This window comes from Eschrichtius robustus, chromosome 13 (assembly GCF_028021215.1).
Source record: "Eschrichtius robustus isolate mEscRob2 chromosome 13, mEscRob2.pri, whole genome shotgun sequence".
Lineage (NCBI taxonomy): Eukaryota > Metazoa > Chordata > Mammalia > Artiodactyla > Eschrichtiidae > Eschrichtius > Eschrichtius robustus.
The window spans coordinates 37,522,289-37,545,821 of NC_090836.1; the positions used below are offsets into that span (position 1 = coordinate 37,522,289).

General features: G+C 39.3%; 1 protein-coding gene across 2 annotated transcripts in view; it reads right to left on the bottom strand.

Annotated features, from left to right (window-relative positions):
- NELL2 (neural EGFL like 2) overlaps positions 1 to 23,533 on the bottom strand; it is a 366,647-nt gene that overhangs the window by 137,106 nt on the left and 206,008 nt on the right. For both annotated transcript variants that reach the window (XM_068561143.1, XM_068561144.1), the window contains exon 14: positions 15,365 to 15,490. In XM_068561143.1, the coding sequence (XP_068417244.1) occupies positions 15,365 to 15,490 (126 nt within the window). The remainder of the gene's footprint in view (positions 1 to 15,364; positions 15,491 to 23,533) is intronic.

A 23,533-nucleotide genomic window follows, 5' to 3' on the forward strand; every position in this document is an offset into this window, starting at 1 on the left:
CACGGGTTCGAGCGCTGGTCTAGGAAGATCCCACATGCCTCGGAGCAACTAGGCCCGTGAGCCACAACTACTGAGCCTGCGCTCCGCAGCAAGAGAGGCCACGATAGTGAGAGGCCCGCGCACCGCGATGAAAAGTGGCCCCCGCTTGCCACAACTAGAGAAAGCCCTCGCACAGAAACGAAGACCCAACACAGCCAAAAATAAATAAATAAATTTTTTTTTAAAAAGTTTAAAAAAAATTGAAAAGTAAAATAAAACCCAAAATTTAAGAAAAAAAGAAAAAGAGACTAGCCAAATGTGCTTTCCTCTCCTTATCTGAATAGGATTCCTCCACTTACAATAAACGAGAACTTGAGCAAGTTACTCAACCTCTCTTCTCATCTATGAACAGGGATATCTCCTGCATGAGATTAAGTTAATTAAAATGTGGCAAGCATTCACAAGATGATAGCTATACATTCCACAGAAATGCTATCCAGCTCTAAGACCTATTCTTGAATTCTGTTGATAAAACTACTTCTGAAAACACCAAAGTGCACTGATTGTGTGAATGCTTTAGCCAATCACTTGCTTGCTCTCGTTCTAATGGAGATAGGATACCTTAATTGATTCAAGAAATATTTATTAAATTCACCAAGTTTTACTCTGTGGGTGTGGAGATGAAAAAGACATAAAAGCCTGTCTTCAAATAACATGTATAATTCAATGGGGGAAGACAGATGTGTAAACAACCAATTACAGAAGTAAACAGGTATAATTAAGAGCTACAGAAATGCAGATGAAGAAATCTATTAAAATATCATGCTGTGACTAAGAAGGTGAATACTAAATCCACTTGAACTTCATGCCATTAGCTGCCAAATTAACTCACACTTTCTAATGAGAAGACTCAAAGAAACTTCATTCAGGTGAGACCATGTTCACTGACTCACAGAAGGTGAGTAGCATTTCAGTAAGAAAAAGGGAAAGAAAGCTATTTTGGCCAGGAAAAACTACATCAGCAAAGACATTCTTCGAGAATGGTACAATAAAACCTGCCACAATGGGATAAGCAGGGTCTAAGAATCTAATCGAGTAAGACAAAGGTAGCAATGAGGTTGATGGAAATACTGCTTTTATTTGGTTGCCCAGTTACTGTGTGATACATTGCGTGGCTGGAAGGGGAGCAGACAGGGGCTGCTACTCCTGGTTCTCGGCAATTTAGCGGCTCAGTTTTCTTGGCTGAGACTAGAAGGGAGCAGGGGAGTCCGCTGTGCAGGTCACTATGTTTGGATGCAACCCTGTTGTGCGGGAGAGGTGTGCAGAAGCAGACAGGGATGGTTATAGGGCTAGACTCTGAGACTGACACACGTTGGGAGCATTGAAGCCTTCTCCTGCTGGAAGGCTTTGGAGCTTGCTCTCTGCCGAATCCTTACAAAGTTAAATATGCTTTGAATTGAACTGCTGAAGTCTCAGATGATCATAAATCAGTAACTTCCTACTTCCTTTCTTCCTCCCAACACCCTAAAAAGCTAAGACCTGTGGTTCATCCAGGTGCAGAACGGGACTGGAGCCAATTACACCACAATTTGTATTATAGTGTAGTACCTTATCAAGTTTTGCATTACAGTTTGGTACCTTGTCAATTTCTATAGTCATTTTGCAAAGCAGAAGAAGCCTGTGGCTTGCAGAAGGATATAGTCGGACATGAAGCTGGGAAGACAGACTGCTTTGCTAAGCTGTGTCAGTGTTACTCTCTGAACAGTGAGAAGTCACTGAAGTTTCTAGAGAAGGAAATGACTGCACAGGATAGGAAGACAAAGCTGGTGACAAAGTTGAGGTAATAGTGGAGAGGCAAAATATTGCAGACAGTGAGATAGCCAGTAGTACATCTAAAACGTCCAGGTGAAAAGCAATGAAGGTTTGAACTGAGATAGTGACAGTGGGAATAATAACAATAACCATACCATGTTATGTTTTTATAATGCTTTGAAAGGTTTTCAGCCTTCTTTTACTTATAGTCTTATCAGAGAACCCACATCAGCTGAGAAGAAGTAAGGACAATATAGACTTCCCTCTCTGTCTCTCTCTCTGTCTCTCCTGTCCTCTCCACCCCTGCCCCACTCTTTGCCTATCCAGCACCTCAACTGCTTGTCTGTTTTGAAAACATCTTCCTCTGTGTGAGTCTAGGTAGGAGGCAGAGCACCTCTCCCACCATGGAAGCCAAAAGAAGGCAAGACATTTATCCCAGCCAACCTCCTGTCGCTTGGCAAATACACGGCCGTGTGACATAAACTAAAACAACTACATGCTTCTGCCCAGGAAGTCTGAATGTAGAGTGGGTGGCTGGAAAGCAATGGGATAGTTAGCTTTCATGTTCAGTGCTGTGTGTCCCCAGCAGCAGGGGTGACAACATCTTATAATTGCCCCTTCCTGAGAAAACTGTTAGAGCTTCGAAGCCTCCAGAGGTGCCCTGGTCTCTGAACATTTTCCAGACGGCTTCTCAAGCTTTATATGTTTTCTCTGAGCCACTTACACTTTTCTGGGAAATCCCTTTAAGCTTAAGATAGCCAGAGTTTTCCCTATTACTTGCGCCTAAGAGCGCTGGCTACACACAAACAAATCAGATTTTCCCTGTTTGCTGACAGGAAACTGAGATGCAGAAAGGCTGACAGCCGCCTGTGGTCACAAGGACAGTTGGTAGGTAACCACACAGGGCTCTCTGCCGCTCTGCTCTCTTAGTTGTTTATCACCAGACTCGTCAGATTCCACATAGAAATGTGGAGAGCTTTACTGCTAAAGGAGGGATAATATCACTAATCGTTATGTGTATAAAGAGAAGCCAAACAAAATCAAAAGTATAATTAATATCAACCAAGCTAAAGCCAACAGCCCCTGGCCCAGCTCCTCTAGCAGAGGACTTGCAAATGGTAACAGCCTCTTTCGCTGATTAACTCACAGTGAAATCCTGCAAACTGAATCTAGGTGTTATATTCCCCTAGATAATTGCATTCATCTCCTTAGAAGCCATTGACTGCTACCCCCTTTTGTAAAATATTACCTCTATCAAAGAATAGACTGGCCATTAGAAAACAACATTTATTATTCAGAACAGTTTCACTTCCATGGACCTTTTCTAGTTTATCAATAAATTTTTAGTGTTTTTTAGTTCTAAACAATTTGTTCTGTATAAACTTTGCAATGAACTCAATTTTTAGGAGTTTTAAAAATTGGCCAACACTAAACTAGAATGGCATATATATTCTGCTTGTGATAGTACTATTTAAGGTTATTTAATTTCACAAGGAAAACCAATACAGATGAATTCAAAATTTACTGAAGTGTCTGATGGTTCTCCTGAGGTTTATTTCAATGTGACTTACGGCTTTGGTAGGAACATGACTCATAAAAAAGCCAAACCTTTGACATTATTTCTATATTAAAATCTCCATGGCTTAAGATGACCATATTTATGATCACTTTAATACTATAAATCATAGGTTGCAACTGAAAATACTCTAATTCATGAGTCAGAGAGATAAGGTAAATGGACGAGGCAGACTGGCTATAGGAATTCTGAAAGTCAAACATCAGTTTTCTTACTGGAACTGCTGAGTCTCAGGGGCTGGGAGATGAGGACTTGTGATGAACTAGGGAGACCCTCTTCCCCTAAGAGGGTTGCTACTATTCAGCTGCATTTGACAGCTGAGGTGCAGTGATGCAGACTGAGAATTAATGGGGAACAATCTGGAAATCTGGCTGGAATTCCACATTTTCATAATGAAATCTTTGACTGTTTAAATGTTCAATCATTAAGATGTCCCCAAAGCCAAATATATTGCCTCTGAGAGCCAATTTTGGTCACTCTCAGATATAGTCTTGCTGGCATGGAGCCTTCCTGAATGAAAAGGTCATCCTCGACATCCCTGCATTCCGTCCCGAAGACCTATGGTAGCAGCATTCCCCCAACAACTAAGTCTACACATGCATTTTTAAAAGAGTGTTTTCAAAGTTACTGTCTGCCGACTTTCTTCATATTATGAAGTTCAGAACCTTTTTAAAAGTAGGCAGATGGGAAATGTATTATGTCATCATTGGATTTACTGTGTTTGGGTAAATGTATAGTCTATTTCTGCATAACTTTGTGTATTTGTATCGATACATGTGTTTGTGTTCATTAGACTAGGAAAATGTTTTTAAAATAACGAGCACCCTAAACTTTTACACCAAAAACCAAATATGAAAAAAGCAACTCAATCATTAAAGTGAGGAATTTGGACATAAATATGAACTGGATCCCCTCTCTACTTAATAGACTATCTTTCTAACTCTCCCCACAAACATCAGACTTGCTCCAGTATTACTGGAACTGAATTGTTGCTCCTCAACAATTAGAAAAGAGATGGGAACTGAGAATCATTTTTTAAATATAGTTTTGGACAATTCAACAGTGTTAGCTAATAATAATATTATATTAGCTTTCTATTATCACCATAACAAATTACTCTCAACTCAATGGCCTGAAATGACATAAATTCATTATCTTATAGTTCTATAGGTCAGAAGTCCAACCAAGCTAAAATCAAGATGTCCAGAGGGCTGCATTCTTTTCTGGAGGCTCTGTTTGTTGATTTTTCCAGCTTCTTCAGGTTGTTCCTCTAGAGGCTATCCCAGTCCAGGGCACCCCCTTCATGTTCAAAGCCAATAATATTGCAACTCTCTGACCATTCTTCCATAGTCACATTTCCCTTTGACAACAGCTGGGAAAAGTTCTTCTCTTTAATGAACTCACGTGATTAGATTGAGCCCACCCAGATGATCCAGGATGATCTCCTCATTTCAAGGTCTTTAACCTTAATCAGATATGCAAAGTCCCTCTTGCCATGTAAGGAAACATATTTAAAGGTTCTGGGGATGAGGATGCGGACATCTTTGGAGGGACATTATTCTGTTCACCACAACTGGTAACGATAATAACTATCACTTCTAAATGCTTACTATGTCTCAGCTGTCATGCTGATGCCTTTGCATGCTTCGTCTCACAAGACGGAGGAGATATGGGGATATATGTATACATACAGCTGATTCACTTTGTTATACAGCAGCAACTAACACAACATTGTAAAGCAATTATACTCCAATAAAGATGTTAAAAATAAATAAATAAAAATAAAAACAACGTATAAGGTATGTAATATTATTGCATTTTAAAGATGGAGCAACTGACGATAAGAGGTTAGATAAATTGCTCAAGATCACAGCTAGTAGACAGCAGAACAAAGATTCAAATCCAAGAAGTCTGAATGAGCTAGTATCCGTACACTAAAACGCCACAAAATATTCATGGAGAAGAGGGGCCCAGAGAGGAGATTAAGATTTGATTTGGACAAACTAAAGAGGGAAGCTCTATGGAACTCTTAGCCATTTCCTGTCTTTTTGGTTGTTTGCTGTTGTTGCATTTACTAACATTTAATGGATATGTATGTGCAAATCTATTGTATAAAAATGTCTCAGGTAGTGACTTAATGGTTATGATTTTGTTCTAGAAAAATTCTAAATTCGGTTCTCATTAGGACACACTGAAATTATTCTTTCATGGGATTCCAAGAACACCGACAAAGCATTCTGTCTTCTTTGAAATGAAATATCCTATCACCTTGATTCTAGCTCTGCATTGATTGTCAGAAGTATCATCAGTTTAATAATCAACTTTTCAGCAAAAAAGAAAAGTAACATAAAACAAAAACAAAGCAAAACATGGACACTTCAACATGCACATCTCAATTAGAAGGTGCACAGACTGAGTGAAATGTTTTAGAAACCATAAAATCTTAGGTTTATCATAAATTTATCATAAAATCATAAAACCATAAATTCTTATCTTAGAATTTCCACAGGGTTTTCTGGCTTTATCTCTAAGAATTCCATTCACACTAAACTTGCTATTATACAACAACCCATACTTTTGTACCTCCTCTTCCTTCCTCCTGAAATGCCTTCTCTCATTTCTTCCTCTCCTGAAATGTCTGTTCATCCTTAAAAACCTCAATTTAAATGTCACTTAGTGATGCCTGCCCAAAATTGGGCTTAAACCAGATTACTCACTGCCTCTTCTGGGGTGGCCACAGCTCTCTGCACATTCCTTTGTTACAGAATGTACCACAGTGTACAGTAATGATCTATTTATACCATCTCCATGTATTAAATCAGACAATAACCCTACTATGCGCCCAGATCAAAGCTCTGGTGTCAAGAAAAGTGAAAGAAATGTGTGACTTATCACGAATTTTTCACAATCACTCACACAGTTCTTACACAATGAATTTCTACTACTCTTTCATTACTCTTAACCTGGTGCTCTTTATCAGTCCTTAGCTGAAGCAGGTTAGTTAACTATTGATAATATTTAGTGTCTGTAGTAGGCAGCCTTTAAGATGGTTCCCAGTGATCTCCACCTCATGATAGACATGCCTTTGTGTAATCCCCCTCTTTAGTATGGGCTGGACCTAAGTGATTTTCTTCTAACCAATATACTACAGCGAAGGCAATAGGATGTCATTTCTGTGGTTAGGTTACAAAAGATGTTGGTTCCGTCCTGCCATCAGGCTCTCTCTCTGACTGGCTTTGATGAAGCGAGCTGCCATGTTGGAAAGGACCACATGGCAAGGAGCTGAGGGCAATCAACAGTCAACAGCCAGTAAGGAACTGATCCGCCAACAACTACAAAGGTAAGGTTAGAGAAAAACCCTTCCCCAGCCCCGGTGGACACCTTGATTGTAGCCTTCTGAGAGACCCTGCAGGAGAGGACCCAGCTATTCTACGCCCAGACACCTGACCCACAGGCTGTGAGACGATAAATGCATGCTGTTTTAAGCTGTTAAATTTGGGGGTTATTTGTTATGCGGTAGTAGATAACTAATACAATGTTAGTCCCTCTGATAAAAGAACTTAGTTTAAGCAACCTCTTATGTGGTGTCAGAAGTTATCTGAAGAAAGTACCAATCACTGAAATACGTGGCAACAGATAGACTAGTGAAGGCACTACCCAAACAACGAGTGAGGCTCTGCCATTCCCCAGCAGAGGCACACAAGAGAGAGGAGGCTCTGGATTTGAGAGAAGAAACTCACCCTCTGAGCCCAAACCCATGACCTGAATGTGACACTGCAAAGGCACCTTGGGCTGGGGAGAAAAGGGGAACACCAAGACAGGGCGATGCCACCAGGTGGATACACATCCACTGCAAGATTAGATCAGCAGTAGAGCCAGACGATGAACTCTGTTGCACGGAGCACACAGTGAAGAGGCACAAGGAAAGCCAAACTTCCATTCCGGCTAACATGTCAAAGCCAACAATAAAGGAAGAAAGTGAAAGGCATCTATTAAACCTCCACTTCAATAATCCTGTCCTCCACAGGTGTCTGTTGCTAAGACACCACTGTTATTACACTCCTGGCATGTATAATCTTTTTATTCCCCTATGTGAGTTTTCAGCTCTGTGCTCTTCACATAAAAATCTCATAATAAAACTCAAACAAGAATCCATTTGGGACAAAGGTGAATTAGAGTTTACCAACCAAGTCAAAGCAAGTGAGGCTGCCTAATTAGCTGGCTCCCGTCAACTCAGTGCTCACATGAGCTTGCACAGAGGCAAGCTTGTGTGGACACACGCCACCGGGTGCTTGGATCAAACCACGGCCGGGCTGGAGGTCAGACATGGATACGAGGGCTGCTCTGAGATGCTGCATAAAGGCTTTGACAAGCCTGGAAACTGCTACATGGGTGCTGGTGTGTGACCCCCACTCACTGACAGATTCAGATAGCATAGGCTCTTTTCCAAGCTTTTCATCTTGAAAAAGGCAATTCGGCTCCCTGAGCCTTTGAGCCTGTTCCATTTTGAGCTGACTGCTAATTGTATGCGTGCATATATGTGTTTCAGAAAAGAGATAAGCACATTGCCTTGGCCTCCACACTCACTGTGCAGACGGGTCTCACTTCTGTTCTCTGCAAGTTTTCCAAACATGGTCTGAAGTTTTCTAAACATTAACCCTTCCTGGTAACCACAGTACACATTCTTCTAGAGAGGTTTTCTTGATTATGTTTGCTTAAAAACTGCTTTTCATTATTAATTCTTTGAGTCCTAAGGCTTGGTATTTTAATTTGCTTTTGTGATCATGTTTAGATGTTCAAGTTACTCAATAATAACTACACAGCATAATAATATATAGCAAACTACAGGAGATGAATGACACAGCTTTTAGCATTAGAGGCCATATTTAAAACCCCAAATCTGACTTTTCATATTTTATGAAATATGCCACAATTGTATCATATTTTGTAATGCTGATTCCAGAAAAAGAAAATTTGGAGTGATTGCTCATAAAAATGCAAAAGTCTTTCCCAACTGTCATGGCAACTAGTGGCCAGATGGTAGGATTGTCTGATTGCTGATTGTGATTCTTTAGAAAAGAAATCCACATAGAAGCAGTCAGGCTCATAAAATCTGCCCTGCTTGAGAACTGACCAGACTCACTAATTCTTTAGAGGCCATAGACTCTACTCTGGGTAGATTAGTGTTCACAGTAGGGCCTGGATGCAGATATCTAGCTCCAAGCCTCCCCATCTAACACTCATTCTCAAGAATAGGAGGAACCTCCCTGATCCCAGGAAGTACAACAAATCCTCCTATGGAAGGATTTTTTCTAACTTCCAGAGAAAGTGCTATTCAGTTACACCAAGGTTTCTCTTTCTTTTTTAAGCCCCTATTCACAGGTACATAATAAGTCAGTTGACTAAATAAAAACACGTTGAATCCATTGCTCCAGCAAGGCTATCTACCTATAATAATAATAAAAATTACTCCATTGAAAAGTAACCAGAGAGAAGTGCCCAGTTGAAAAAATCCTAGGGAAAGAAGACATTTCCTCAAGAGGATCACTTCTCTAATCACAATAGAAACAACAACAATAATTGTAGCTAATGTTTATTAAAGATTTCTTCTGTGCTAGGCATTTTACTACAGATAAAGAGACAAGGCTTTTTATAACTAAAATGACTTTGTTTATTTAGGAGTCTTGTGAGTGCTGATATGCATATTTTCACTTCCTCTTCTTTACCATTGTTCTCTCTGATCTGTGCCTCTCCTGGCCCCCTACCCTCTCTGCCATTGTCCACAATATTCTTACTTCCTTCACTATTTATATACCGGTAATTATCATGGTACACACACAATGAATTATCTACCTTCTTCCGTACTTGTGATTTTGATAAACCCACCGAGAGCTATTTTTAAACAGTTGATAATAAAGTTATTGTACATCCATACAATAAATTACCAGCTTCAATTTCAATTCTTTTTGGAAGACTGCAGAATGAAAAAGAATACTGTTATGCTGCCTTTCCAAAATATCATCTCTTTAAGAACTTTAAGCAAATTACCTTTTCTAGCATTAATTAATAGGGAACTTCAAAGAAACACACAAAAAGGAGACAGCTATTTGAGAAAAGGCCATGCCTGGTTTACAACGGACTTAAAATCTTTGCTCTGGTTGCCCAGTAGTAAATCCTTTGCAACCTTCTGTGCATGTCAACAGCATCCAAAACTCTTGAAAACTCTAGAAAACCAACAGTAATAAAGCCCGACAAATAGGATGGTAATGATGATTTTTTTTTAAAAGTCAGTATTGACCTTGTTAGAGAAAAAGAATTAACTACAACGAGAACATAAAATGTAAGTGCTAGGAGTATTCGATGCTGTAAAAAGTTAAGTACTTTAAGAAGTAAAACTCCTTGGGGAACAGCAGAGGAGGCTCTTTGTTTAACAACAAAAATCAAGTATCCAGAAGGATTTCTTGTGCTCAGATACTTTGTGGACCTTCTGTGGTATGTGACATGGGCCAAAGCCTGCATTAGAAGCTCTGGAAAAACGGAAGCAGTCAGGGTCAATGGAAAGCATACTGGGGAGGCATCAGGATAGCGTAATTTGAGAGGCCCTAAGAAATCCCCTCTGCCACCTCTGTGAGGTCTGCGATTTTTCCACCTGTTAAGCTAAGAACAGGTTCTTTTTTTTTTTTTTTAATTTATTTTATTGAAGTATAGTTGACTTACAATGTTGTGTTAATTTCTGCTGTACAGCAAAGTTATTCAGTTATCTATCTGTCTATCTATCTATACATTCTTTTCCATCCTGGTTTATTTCAGGATATTGAATATAGTTCCCTGTGCTATACAGTAGGGCCGTGTTGTTTATCCGTTCTATATATAATAGTTCACATCTGCTAACCCCAAACTCCCAATCCATCCCTCCCCCACCTCCCTTTCCCGTTGGCAACCACAAGTCTGTTCTCTATGTCTGCGAGTCTTAAGAACAGGTTTTTGATAAGAGAAAGGAGAGGAAAGAACTTGGGGGAAAGTGGGCCTTACTGAGAAGGGGTACCTTTTGTGGCCAAAGGCCAATAGAAGGACACTGGGTATACCTCAAGAACTGAGAGAAGACATCACTATACGAGGCCTAAAAGAAACCTGGAGAGGAAAAGGGAAATTAAAAAGAAAGTGTACATCCTACAGTTTCGAGTGGGTGACCCTAACTTCTCTACCTTGGCACCACTGACATTTTGTGTCATATAATTCTTTATTATGGGGAGGCTGTCTTATACTGGATGCCCTGTGCAGGATAAAGATTAATGACTCAGTTGGAAAGTAACCAGAGAAAAGTTCCCAGTTGAAAGGGTTCCAGAAAAATAAGACATTTCCTCAAGAGGACAGCTAGTCTAACAATATTATAGGATGTTTAGCATGTCTCTGGCTTCTACCTATCAAATGCCAGTAGCAACCCCCTTTCCCCACAGCTGTGATAACCAACAGTGTGTCCAGACATTGTCAAATAACCTCTGGCAGGTAGGAAGGCAAAATCGCCCCTGTTGGACAACCAGTACCCTAAAGGATGAATTTTCTCCCTAAGTTGGGCAAGACCTTTTCCATTCCTTGGTGGTAGACTGGTCCACCCTTCCCATTCTCCTGGTCCCACTCTAAAAAACTACACAAGAGGGGAAGATTACAAGCTCATCAACACAAAAAAAGAATGAGAATTCTGTTTTTTAGTTGTAATACTCAAAGCAGAGAGATATATCGGGAAGATCTGAAATGAATGCCTTTTCCTTCAGAATATTTTTATCCTTTGATAATTCCAAAATTCTTGATCCCATCTTTATTTCCAGAGCTATCTTATTCTTTGTCCATTACACAAGACTAGTTTCAATATGAGTTGTCTAGTAAGACTCAGAAAGATTTGCCCAATTTAATCAGTGCTTATGTGAGTGAACCAAGAAAGGCATTAGTCTAGATAAATAATAAAGACACTTTGTTATGCGTGAAAATTAAGTTATTTTTGAAATCAGAGAGATGGAAGAATGGGCTTCTAACATCTTGGCTCATATGAACCAAACCCTTTTCCTTCCCTCCCTCTGCCTTTTCTATCCTTTCTTTCCTCCTTTCCTTCCTCCTTCCCTCCCTCTCTGCCTCCCTCCCTTCCTTTCTCTTTTCTTGTAGGTATAACCATGCTTTCCTCTAGAATAGGACAGGATGTGAGAAGGACAGAGATGATGAAGTATTAACTAGAAAAAAAAACACCATCACTGGAAGGAAAATTATATTAATGAGTTCAGAAGAATATAAAGTGCTGCATCAACACTTTATCAAGAGTATAAACTATGCAAATGGTGCAACTGAGTCATCAGTGAAACTGCATAATAGAGTCAGAGGCCCAGAAAATGGCAATTTCTATTTTTTCTACTGACTTCTGATTTAGAATTATTACTATACGATCTGTAGGGGAAAAATTCCTTTTGGAGTTGAAGCTAATGAAGTGAAACTATAGAAACGCAGTTTAACTACTGAATATTATAAATTGAATAATGCAGTTCTAGATAAAGTATGAATCTTTTCCCCTTACTTATTTTTGTGTGGTTGCAAATTAAACCAACAGTGACTAATGTAAGAGCTAAGAATAAAAAGTCTTATCCTCTGGCCCCCTTTTGCTTCTCGCTAACTGTATGACCATAGGTAAGGCAATTAATCTCTCTGAGCCTCAATTTCCTCATTTGTAGAAGTTAGGAAATTGGATTAGATTATCTGTAAGAATTCTTCCATTCCAAAATTTTCTCATCATGGGAAAAATATAACTCAAATTATCTGAAAGTTAAAGGAAAAAATAAAACTGTGCAATTCTACCAGCTGTGAAAGGTGATTATTCTATAGCATACATAATGTCTATGCCAGACTACAGGGTTATAAAAGCAAAAAAAAAGGCTTCTTTTATTGATCAAAGCTCTTGACTATAAAGTAACATGTATTGCCTTGGATTCTCCCTTAAATTAGAATGTCTATGATTAATTTTCAGATGGGGTAAGCATGTTTGAGAGTCTGCTGGGTACAGTGTTGACAATGTCACTTGTGACGCTATGGCAGGGTGCTCTTCAATAGCAAAGAGGGGCAGGGATACAGAAGCAAAGCAAATTCAGAACTTCAAGAGCTCAGTCACAAACATCAGAGAATGGCTCTGCAGTGGTGTTTTGACATTTATTCTGGAAGGCCTACTCCTACAAGTATGTAAATATCCATTTCTAAAATTCAGAGAAAATAAATCCCAATCTTTATCAGAGATATAAAGTCCTACTCTGGTCTTATAAGAGCTCTTGAAAAGGTACAGCCTAGATGCCTTCAGCCATAAGGCAAACCCACATCACAGAGGAGCCAAGCCTTCTTCAAGCCTTCTGTGCAGATGCTAACGCTAAAGGGTACAGGAAAAGATTCAAAGAGGGAAAATTTAAACATTCATTGCCTTTACAGGAACCTTACATATGTGCTGGCCCTGCAGGGTTTAGCATAAAATGTTGTGTCAAAGATCACCTGACTCTGGAGGACAAAGTAAAATCCACTCATATTCCCAAGAAAATCCAACTTTTATGTACGGATAGAAATTCTCAAATTTGCAGACCTACTCAGAGTAGGTAGAAAATTTCAGGGCAAGAAAGTCTCTCTTCTTTAAATGGAAGCATAGAAATAGTGGTGCTAGTTGGAAATGCTGGTGCATCATTAAGGAAACACATTCCATCATCTGCCAGATCATGAAATTCCTGGCTCTGGCTCCTTAGGCAAAAAATCATGGCCTGAACAGCTTTTCCTAAGATGATTTTGGCCTTCCTTGGTATTCCTACAAAGGGACACTTCATTTTTATCATTAGATACTTTGAAATCTTAAGGGGAAATTCTCCATAAGTAGTCCAAAAAAAAAAAAAACCCCCAGCAATTTGAGGGATTTTATTTGGAAAGAAAATACACTGGGAGAGGTAAAGCCAAAGCAGAAGATGCTCTGTAAGGGATGACAGCTGAACTAGTCCTTGGATTTACAGCCAACAGACAGGCTCAGGATGGAAATGAACCTCTTGAAAATACCCTCCCCCAAGAAACACTCCTCATTCAACACTAGGTCAAATCTTGTGTTGTGTACTCTTCCTTACTCATCTCTAACACTTTTTAAGATTGTAAGAAAAACAAAAAGAATCACTAGGAAGTACAAAAATATACAAAGCTTTTTAAGTCTCTAATGCCGAAGAATTAGCAGACTCCTTGAAAATTGCTAGCACTCTTATTTTTAATGCGTACATCTCGAAATATCACTCAAGTAGTTTTATCTTAGTTTTTTTGTTTTGTTCTGTTAACCATTACATTGGAATGCAGATTTATTGATATTACCAATATTACAGCAAACTGTTTATTTTATTCTTCATGTATTCATTAAGACGTGTTCTTTTATATTCCTTTTTTATGTTGAAAAATATCTCCATAGTGCTCTGTCAGGATACTTTGCCACTCAGTGTGATTACACTTTTTCTAAAGAAAAAGTGCAGAATTGTTCCCATAATGTGGAAATGTTTAGGATGAACTGACAAAAAAGCAAGAGTCTGTAAATCCATTGGCAACTCTATGTTAAATATATTTTCTACCTTCAGAATATCTTTGGTTATTCTCCATAGACTGAGAAGGCAATTCTCATTACATTTTATTTTCATCACTCTGTTTTTATATAAATGCTACACTTGAATTTAGAGGAAGGACGGTCCCTTTGCTCTAACTAATAAACAGGATATCAAGTCTAGACAGTCCCCACTTAGAATGGTTCGACTTACGACTTTTCAGCTTCATGATGGTACGAAAGTGATAAACATTCTGTAGTAAATGTACTTCGAATTCTGAATTTTTATCTTTTTCCAGACTAGTGATATGCAGTATGATACCTTCTTGCGATGCTGGGCAGTGGCAGTGAACCAAGTGTAAACAACCGATACACTTAGAACCATTCTGTTTTTCACTTTCGCTACAGTATTCAATAAATTACATGAGGTATTCAACACGTTATTATAAAATAGGCTTTGTGTTAGTTGATTTTTTCCAACTGTAGGCTAATGTGAGTGTCCTGAGCACGTTTAAGGTAGGCTAGGCTAAGCTATGATGTTTAGTAGGCTAGATGCATTAAATGCATTTTCGACTTATGATATTTTCAACTTATGATGGGGACATAACAGTAAAAATGACAAGATAACACTTTAAGTGCTCTCCAGTTTTATGATTTTACATGTTTTTCTAAAATATCGTACGTATATGTTTCTTCTATTAAAAAAAAAAAGCCAAAAGAATGTTGTATTTCACACCCACATTTCTTCAATCCCCATAGGCTGCAAGCTACTCTGTTAGCACCATTTTCTTTCATATTCTACAGAATATGAAGTGAATAGGTTGTTTTATCCTAGGACCAACTACAGACATTACTAACACTCGAGATATCCCTGAGGAGGACTCTGGATGGTACTGACGGGAGTGATATTTCATAGCACAAACATAAGCAAAACTTCTTTGCTGTAGATACTCCACTGTACTCCCCAGAGGCATTAAGAAGATTTTCCCATTTCCTAGCACTCCACAGATCTATTTCTGAAAACATTACATGATTTATGTCATTATTCCTCTATTCAAAAGTCAACTGTCATGTAAAGGAAATATTATTTAAGGGTGTTTCTCAGATTTGCCATAGAATTCACACAACTTTTGAGTATAAATACTATTTAAGTATAAAATTAGTAAAATATTGATTTTGTTCCTCAGTTTATATTTCTAATAGGAATTTCTTATCCAGAGCAAGGAGCTAGCCCTTTCCTTAGAACAGATTCAGAATTAACTACCAAATCAAGAAGATATGCTTTTGCTTACAACTTGTTTTGTTGTAAGGGGGTATATATGGCACACTTCTCCAAACACTTAGAGTTAAAAGGAACTTTTAAAAGTAAATTTAAGGCATAGAAAGATTTTATGTCACAAATAGTCACTGTTTACCTGTGCATGAATAGTCGTCAATTCGGATGTATCCAGTTTTGCAGATGCACATGAAGGAACCTGGGGTGTTGACACACATCGTATTCTCACGGCAGTAATGGCGCCCTTCAGCGCACTCATCAACGTCTGTGAAGAAAAAGTAGGGCAAAGAGGTCAACAGTGGCCAGTATTCTAGAGTTTCTCTATAACTTTCTTTGGTGGGGAGAGGGCAAAAGTTACTAATTGAAAAGCATTTTTAAAATGTATTCAAAGTATCTCCTTTAGTAGAAACATTTGAGGTTCAAATGACAGAAATTATAACATTTTTTTCCTAAAAGCTCTTGCTGGAGTTTCAAAGATGTCTTTATATTTCAACTTGCATCATTCTAAAATACATCTGAAAATATCAGTCCATTCATCTACCTTAGATAGAATGTTTGATAAAACGAATCAGAAAGTAGAGACTGGGCTGCCTTAGAATCATGGACGTTTCAATCACTGAGCCGACCACATATTATTTTTTGATTCACTGGCTATTCTGTACACTTGGGGAGACCCTGCAAGAGGTACATAGAATATTCAATATACACCAGAACTTGAAAAACTTCACTTAAAGATATGAAACCAAGAACATGTAGTTTATTAGAGATACGAGTAGAGATATAGCTATACCAGTAAGTGTTGAACAGAGATGAAATTACAATCTAGAGCCTGATAGAAATGAGAAGCTGTAAAATAGCAAAACAAGATATCATATTGAAGAGCTTCCACAGTAATTCACACACCAAGTTTTGAGTGTAGAGACTTGCAAATGCTAAGCCATAATAAGCACTAGTACTAATTGGGAAGAATGTGAATTTTAACAATAAAACTGTCCCCATTTTATAGCCCCTCTCTGCCTGAAACATAAAGTATTTCACATGTATTTTATCATTATGTTATACTCTTCATTAAGGGCCTTAATGCATTGACCAGGCAAGGTGCTTCTCCTCCAGAAGTCTGCTTTCTCAAATCCTTGTGGTAAATCCACAAAGTAGCATTGACCTCATTTGTACTATTAAAAGAAAGGGATCAATTACAGGAGATAGCCAGGTGACCCAATACTACAAAAGTCATGCCATTCATATAAACTCAACTATGTTCTCAGTCCTGAGAGTGTCAAAAGAAATAGCTGACACAGTCTCTTGGGGGGCTGTACTTGAGAGCTAGAGGGACGGATGAAAATACTGAGATTTAGAGAGACTCAATTTTCCATTCAACTTCTAAATGAAAGTCAACACAGTAAATTACAAACATCTTAGCATACAAAGCCCCTCCCAGTTTGGCCATTACTTTCTGGCTTTATATTCTATGACCTCACTCCCTCTTCCCTCTCAGTGTTCTGGCCACACTGAGCTTCTGGTCATTTCTTGAATGGGCCACACTCTTTCTTACTTATGTGCTTTTGCATATGCTGTTCTCTCTTCTATTTCTCTCCCTATCACCACCCACAGTGGATCTTGTCTACCAGTAGATTTACCCTTCAAGAATCTGTTTAAATGTCTCTCTGAGAAAACTTCCCTAATGAAGTAAAATGCTCCCTATGCTGTGCTCCCTTGGAACTTTGTAAATGCTTCCATTATAGATATATCCATTGTACCTTTATTAATTTTTGTAAGTTTCTTTTTCCAATAAGTCAAATATACCCTTGAAGGGTAGGGATCATCTATTTGTGTTTCTTAATTCTGGCTACACATTATATTCATGTGAGATGCTTTTAAAAAAATTAGTTTTTGTGCCAACTCCCCAAATCCCACTCCAAATTCTTATTTAATTATCTGTGGTGCAACACAGACATAATATTATTTTTAATCTTCTCTATGAAGAGTCTAATGCAGGGGTCAGCAAAAATTTTCAATAAAGAGCCAGACAGTAAATATTTTAGGCTTTGGGGGCCATAAGTTCTCCATTGCAACTACTTAACTCTTGTTGTAGCATGAAGGCAACCATAGACAATATGTAAACGAATGAGCCTGACGATGTTCCAATAAAGCTTTATTTACAAAATAAGAAGGTGAATCAGATTTAGCCTAAAGGCCATAGTTTGATGACCCCTTGTCTAATGCATAATCAGAGTTAAGAATCACTCAGAAGGACCGAAACGGAGGAGTAGGAGGACGTGAGGCTCACCTTCCCGCAACATCAAAAATACATCTACATGTGAGACAATTCTCATAGAAAATCAACTGGAAGCTGTAGAAGATCTCTTATACAACCAAAGCTGCAAGAAAGATCTCCACATAAGCAGGTTGGAAATTAAAAAAGAAGAAAGAGAGAAAAAGGCATCAGGACGGAACCAGCACCACTGAGAAGGATCTGTGAAGGAGAGAAAGTCCACACATAGACCCTTGTCCTGGGGAACCTCCTTTCCTGCTAAGAGGTCAGCTGGGATGGGTGGGGCCTGGACTTTGCTCCAGAGGAGTGTGTGCATGCTGGCTTGCTAGTAATCATGGAGGAGAGAGAGGGGAGCTGACGGCTGCCACCTCACCACACTCCCAAAAGTCTGAAATGCGTGCTGGGCAGGGCCGCTAGCGCTCGGTGGCTAGGCGCTAAATCTCGGGCAGAAGGGCCCTCACAGGGGACTCGTTCTAGCTGCGTGGAGACAGCCCAGAAGGCCTAGGGAGTGGTCCATGCCAAATCTCAAAGCCCACTGTCAGCACAGCACACACACGGCAACCGTGGGTCTGGCACTGGAGCCATGATCAGTGCTCGCACAGGCGGAGGTGGGTCCAGACATGGCAGACATTGTGGGCTCACACGTGAAGGCGGCGGGTCTGGCCTCGAAGCCCATTTTCAGAGCTCACAGGGTAGGGGCAGTCTTTGTCAAGTGGCACCACAGAAATGCATGTCTTAGGCGGACAGCCCCTGGGGAGGAGGATACAGCCGTTCATTTCCAGAGGGAGCCCTCTGGTTCCACCCACCCCACACCACAGCTTGGAGCCAGATCTGGGGCACACAGGTCTTGGGAGAGGCCTGCCACAGAGGCAGCCCAGGCCCGAGGAAGCAGCATAACCATCTCAATTCCTGCAGCCACAGCACTCCAGCCCCCAGCACCAGCCCACTCCACACTGCAGCCTAGCACTAGGTCTGGGACAAACACAGTGGAGAAAGGGACGCACACAACCTTGGGCTGCTTCTGGGCAAAACCACAGATGCCTGCAGGGACAGCACATATGTTCCCTGGGCCTCACTTGCTTCACTGGTCACAACCTTTGGGACAGAGCAGGCAGGCATTCAAGGGCAACAGAGCCTTATAGAACCTGGATCTCAGGGCTTCTAGTCCAAGAGCTGGGGAGCAGACCCCACCCCTGACAGGGCTGTGACAGCCACAGAGTAAAGAGGAGGCCCTGTCCAACACTGCTGTGCAGTCTCTGGACACCACAATGCCAGTCACACTCCCTATCAAGGGGCTAAGAGCCAGCATTCTCTGAGGAAAGACGTGGCTGGCATCCAGATAAAAAAACAGCCCTTGCAACAAAAATATTGGACTCATACAGTCTACACAGGGATGCTCCCACATGAAAACAGCCCTTTTAGATCACGGTAGATAATGGTTTCTCCTAAATTCATAGAGACAGAGAAAGTTAAGTAAAATGAAACAGCAAAGAAACTACTGCCAGTTGAAAGAAGAGAAATCCTCTGAAAGAACAAATAATGAAGCAGACCTCACCAGTCTACTAGACCCTGAGTTCAAAAAGGAGGTAATAAAAATGCTAAAGGAATTAAAAAAGATTATCAATAGAAATGCAGATCACTGTAACAAGGAACTAGAAACTATAAAGAGGAACCAATAAAAATTAGACAATTACTGAGCTAAAGACCTATCTAGAAGCAATGAATAGCTGACTAAATAACATAGAAGAACAAATAAGTGATCTGGAAGACAGAATAATGGAAATCACTGAATCAGAACAGCAGACAGAAAGACAAAGGAAAAAAAAAATAAAAGCAACATACGAGATCTATGGGATAATATAAACTGTGGCAACGTATGCATAACAGGGGTTCCAGAAACAGAAGAGAGAGAAAAGGAGATCGAAAATTTGAAGAACTTATGGCTGAATACTTCCCAAATCTAAAGAATAAGACAGATTTCAAGGAATAGGAAGCCCAGAGGGTCCCAAACAAGATGAACCCAAACAGACCCACACTAAGACATATCTTAATTAAAATGGAAAGAGCTAAAGATGAAGAGAGGATTCTAAAGGCAGCAAGAGAAAAACAAAGAGTCAGTTACAAAGGTACCCCTATAAGGCTTTCAGCTGATTTCTCTGCAGAAACTGCAGGTCAGAAGGGAGTGGCATGATACATTCAAAGTCCTGAAAGGAAAAAACCTGCAACCTAGGATACTCTACCCAACAAGATTATCACTTCAAATAAAAGGAGAGATAAAGAATTTCTCAGACATGCAAAAATTAAAAGAATACAGCAATACCATACCTACCCTAAATAAATATTGAAAGGTCTTCTCTAAATAGAAAAGAAGCAAGAATCTACAGGAAAGGAAAAATCACAATAGGAAAGACAAATATATAAAAGGATTGAAGGTCACTTAAATAAGCCATTATATAAATTAAAGAAAAAAAGTTTTTGTAAAAGCAATTATAACTACAATTAACTGCAAAAGGATAAACATGAAGATGTAAAATAGGACATCAAAATCACAAAACACTGGGGAAGGGTGTAAAAAAAATGTAGATCTTTTAGAATGTGTTTGAACTTATACGACTATCAGTCTAAAGCAAGTAGATATAGTTATGGATCAACATACTTGAAAACCAGGGTAACCACAAATCAAAAACATACAATAGATTGACAAAAATCAAACAGAAAAGAACTCAAGCATAATACAAAAGAAAACCATCAAACCACAAGAGCAAAAACAAAAGCAAAAAGAAAGGAAAAAAGAACTACAAAATCAACTGGAAAACCAGGTTTAAAATGGAAATAAGTACATTACTTTAACTGTTAATGGACTAAATTCTGTAATCAAACGACACAGAGTGGGGCTTCCCTGGTGGTGCAGTGGTTGAGAATCTGCCTGCCAATGCAGGGGACACGGGTTTGAACCCTGGTCTGGGAAGATCCCACATGCCGCGGAGCAACTAGGCCCGTGAGCCACAACTACTGAGCCTGCGCGTCTGGAGCCTGTGCTCCACAACAAGAGAGGCCGCGATAATGAGAAGCCCGCGCACCGCGATGAAGAGTGGCCCCCACTTGCCCCAACTAGAGAAAGCCCTCGCACAGAAATGAAGACCCAACACAGCCATAAATAAATAAATAAATAAATAAATAAATAAATAAATAAATAAATAAATAAATAGCACTGGTCTGTAAGGAAAGCATCACAATCAATTACAGCCTAAAATAAATCAAACTACAAGCACCCTGGTGGACTATGATGAAAACTCATTTGCTTCCAGAGTCTTAAGATCATAATAGGAATCATATGGGATTATTAAGGTGTTCAGCTGGATCAAAGGACTTTAACCCTGCCCTTCTGAGAGGGTAATGAGGAGAAGTCAACGTTACTGAAAACCACTGTATAAGCCCCCTGGGCTTAAGCTGTGAGCTGGAGGAATGGCCGCAAAGAAGTGCGTGTACACAAAAGCGTGAAGAATTTATCTTTGGAGAGGAAAGAGCCAAGAATAATGAACATAACCCAGGGACAGCATCTTGGGTATCAAAAGGAAACACCACTGAGTACACTGTGACATCACCTCAAAACAAGAGTAGTTCCTAGTGAGAGATCATAGTTCCTGGTAGAGTCAAGGAAGTAGCTTCAGTGCCTGGAGCAGGACTGAGTCCAGCTGAAACAAGCATTAAGTACAGAAGACACTGTGCCTCTCTCCAAACGCTACCCTAGAGAAGAAAGCCTACCCCAGCAGGAGTAGCCACCAAACCTGGCAAATCAAACTCGTTAAGTAAGTATGAAGCAACCCAGATCCCTCCTAAGAACACTTAAGGAATGGGAACTTTGAGAATACTAAAGTCCTATGGGATGGGATGGAGAAAAGAAATAGTAAATTGGGGTAATTTCTGTTAATGTGGCTCTATTTACAGCTACAAGCTATGGAATATTTTGATTTGTAAGATGATTAAAGGATAATTTGTGAAAGGGTAAGTTGGCCTTCTAAATACTGTCTCTAACAATTGCTCATTGTTAGGTCTACATCCCAGACTGTTGGGGGGCATCAGCCTGTCCAATTTTCTTTTGCAGATGTTTCCTTTTTGAGCTGTCATATAGTCAGAGAAAATATATTCTGTAACATCTTACAGAAAAACCCAAGGGAACTTTTTGGCCAACCCAATTCAACATAGGGTTGTAAAGCAAAAATGAGGAACCTATTTAATATGAAGCCTTTTAGGAATTTGAGTGATTTGGATCACATGGGAATATAGGATTCACGACAAAGAGATATGAAGTGTCAGACCTATTTCCTGGAGCAGTGTTGTGAGGGGAAAAGAAGTAAAATGCCAAAAAAATATCATCGCAATACTGTATACCTAATTGCCAATTGCCTTCTTTTTAAATTTTTCATGCCCCATCTTCAGGAAAGGAACTCTCCAAAGAGTCACATTTACATACTAGAACTACAAAGCTACATAAACGTCATTTCCGTTTACGTGTGCAGATACTCACAGGCACAAAAATGGCATAACTAAAAAGTAATCTGGTGAAAAACATATTCAATCTTAATCCAAGGTATGTTTTAGTTCCAAATCCCAATTCAAAAACTCAATGAGTCAAATTTTTACAATTCAGTTCAATTCTCTATATACTTATTGAATGTTTTCTATGTCCAAGTCACTTTACTGGGGTTTCAGTCATACTGATGACCCTAAGGGGTAAAACAACAACCACAGGTGGATAGTACCACGGACAGAGTATGCTTCAATAGAATTCTCTATTAAGTGGGGAGAACAGCACAATATTGGAAAGGGCTGCTAGAAGGTAGCTTCCGGCCAGGTGGAAAAATTCAAACATGGCTGGACACACTGTAGAGATTCAAGCAAAGGGTACATTGCTGAACCATGGGGCTTTTAACAACCCTTCCAAAATTCAGTACAAAGGGAGTTAAAGCGTAAACCCTGCCTTAAAAGGACTTACAATCCAGGAAATTGTAATATCATCATCATTATCATCATTATCCATTTAGGTGCCTTCTATGTTTTAAGCCTATATTTTAGAGAGTACTATCTCTAAGAGATTCAAGGTTGCTTGAAAAGACAGTATTGCATGGTCAAATAATTTCAGAACCATTATATTACTAGCCTGTCCCCATTCCCCTCCTTAAAAGTCAGAATGTACATGAGCAAAGTACAGACTCTGAAATATCTAGTTGTTTTTTAAAAAATCTTCATTCATTTATTCAACAAGTATATAATGGACATGAAACATATCTATTTACTGCATGAGGCAAAAAAGACAAACTCTACCTGAAGAAATAATACTTAAATGATAATGTTATGAAGTGACACATACTGTCTATCTGAAACATACACCATGTGCATTAAATAGGGAGCAACCAACTTTTTTTTCTTAACACAGTTCTTATTTCTTCTGAGCACCATTTAATTCAGAACACATTAGGGAATTTATATTTGGTGATACAAATGATTTTATAACTCTTCCCTCCCCCAACTTGAGGAGCCGATAATGAAATTAAGAAGCCAGGACATACTTACATGAATAACAACATGAGGTCTTATATGCTAAGTGCCAAAAGAAAAAAAAAGAGGAAGGTTGATGACTAAGGACAGAGGCAACCAAGGAATATGTGATGGTGTGGCAGGACTGGAAGTGGCTTTTGAAGAAGTAGGCTTAAAGTGACTGACTTGCACAAAGTTGGAAGGCGCTGCCAAAGAAGAGAGTTTCCTGTCAAACAGAGGTATTCAACAAACAGTACTGTAAAGATTGAAGTCTGGTGTAGGCAGCAGAGATGGCAAAAATATGAAATATTGAGGAATGATGAACATTCCATTTGAATGAAGTTTGTGTAGGAAAAAACCGGAAACACTGTTATGGGATAGAAGACACATGCAAATGCACTTAAATGCCCAACAAATAGAAGAAAGGTATCTTCTTTGTTGTGATATGAAGACATTAAAGCATTTGGAAGGAGGAGGTTGGGGAAGCAGCATAGAAAA